The 368-nt window shown below is 60.1% G+C and overlaps 1 protein-coding gene across 1 annotated transcript in view; it reads left to right on the top strand.

The window, feature by feature from the left end:
• The window catches only part of AARS (alanyl-tRNA synthetase), a gene marked incomplete at both ends in the record, with an annotated part of 14,006 nt that extends 13,643 nt beyond the window's left edge, over window positions 1-363 (top strand). Inside the window, one exon of the mRNA XM_010079284.1 lies at window positions 260-363. Coding sequence (XP_010077586.1) covers window positions 260-363 — 104 coding nt within the window. The remainder of the gene's footprint in view (window positions 1-259) is intronic.
• Between the last annotated feature and the right edge of the window lie 5 nt (window positions 364-368).

The raw sequence follows: 368 nt of genomic DNA, 5'->3' as shown, positions 1-368 counted from the left end.
AACCCAGCGGTGGGGGAGAGCCGTGCCCGGCTGCTGGGGGTTGTCGTCAGGCTGCCGAGGGGGGCGAGGGGCGTTGTGCTTTGCCAGCAGGGACAGGGGAAGAGCTGGGATTTAGTGTGGTTTAGGCGTGGGGCTACTGGCCTGTCTCTTTGCCCGGAGCTGTCCTGTTGTACTGTGCTTGTGGACCCTCATCTCTCGCTGCTGGCTGGGTTAGTGTCAAGCTGTCTCTTTTTTTTCTTAATTTTTTCTCCCTCTTTTCCTGCCCAGGAGACTGCCAACAAGGGCCTGAAGGCCAGCCAGTGGGTGCAGGAGGTGTCTGCCTTGATGGAGGGCAAAGGCGGAGGGAAGGACGTCTCTGCACAGGCCAC

The sequence above is a fragment of the Pterocles gutturalis genome, unplaced genomic scaffold, assembly GCF_000699245.1.
Source record: "Pterocles gutturalis isolate BGI_N339 unplaced genomic scaffold, ASM69924v1 scaffold46643, whole genome shotgun sequence".
Lineage (NCBI taxonomy): Eukaryota > Metazoa > Chordata > Aves > Pterocliformes > Pteroclidae > Pterocles > Pterocles gutturalis.
Note: the sequence above shows the minus strand (reverse complement) of the source record. Positions and strands in the feature narration are given on the sequence as shown.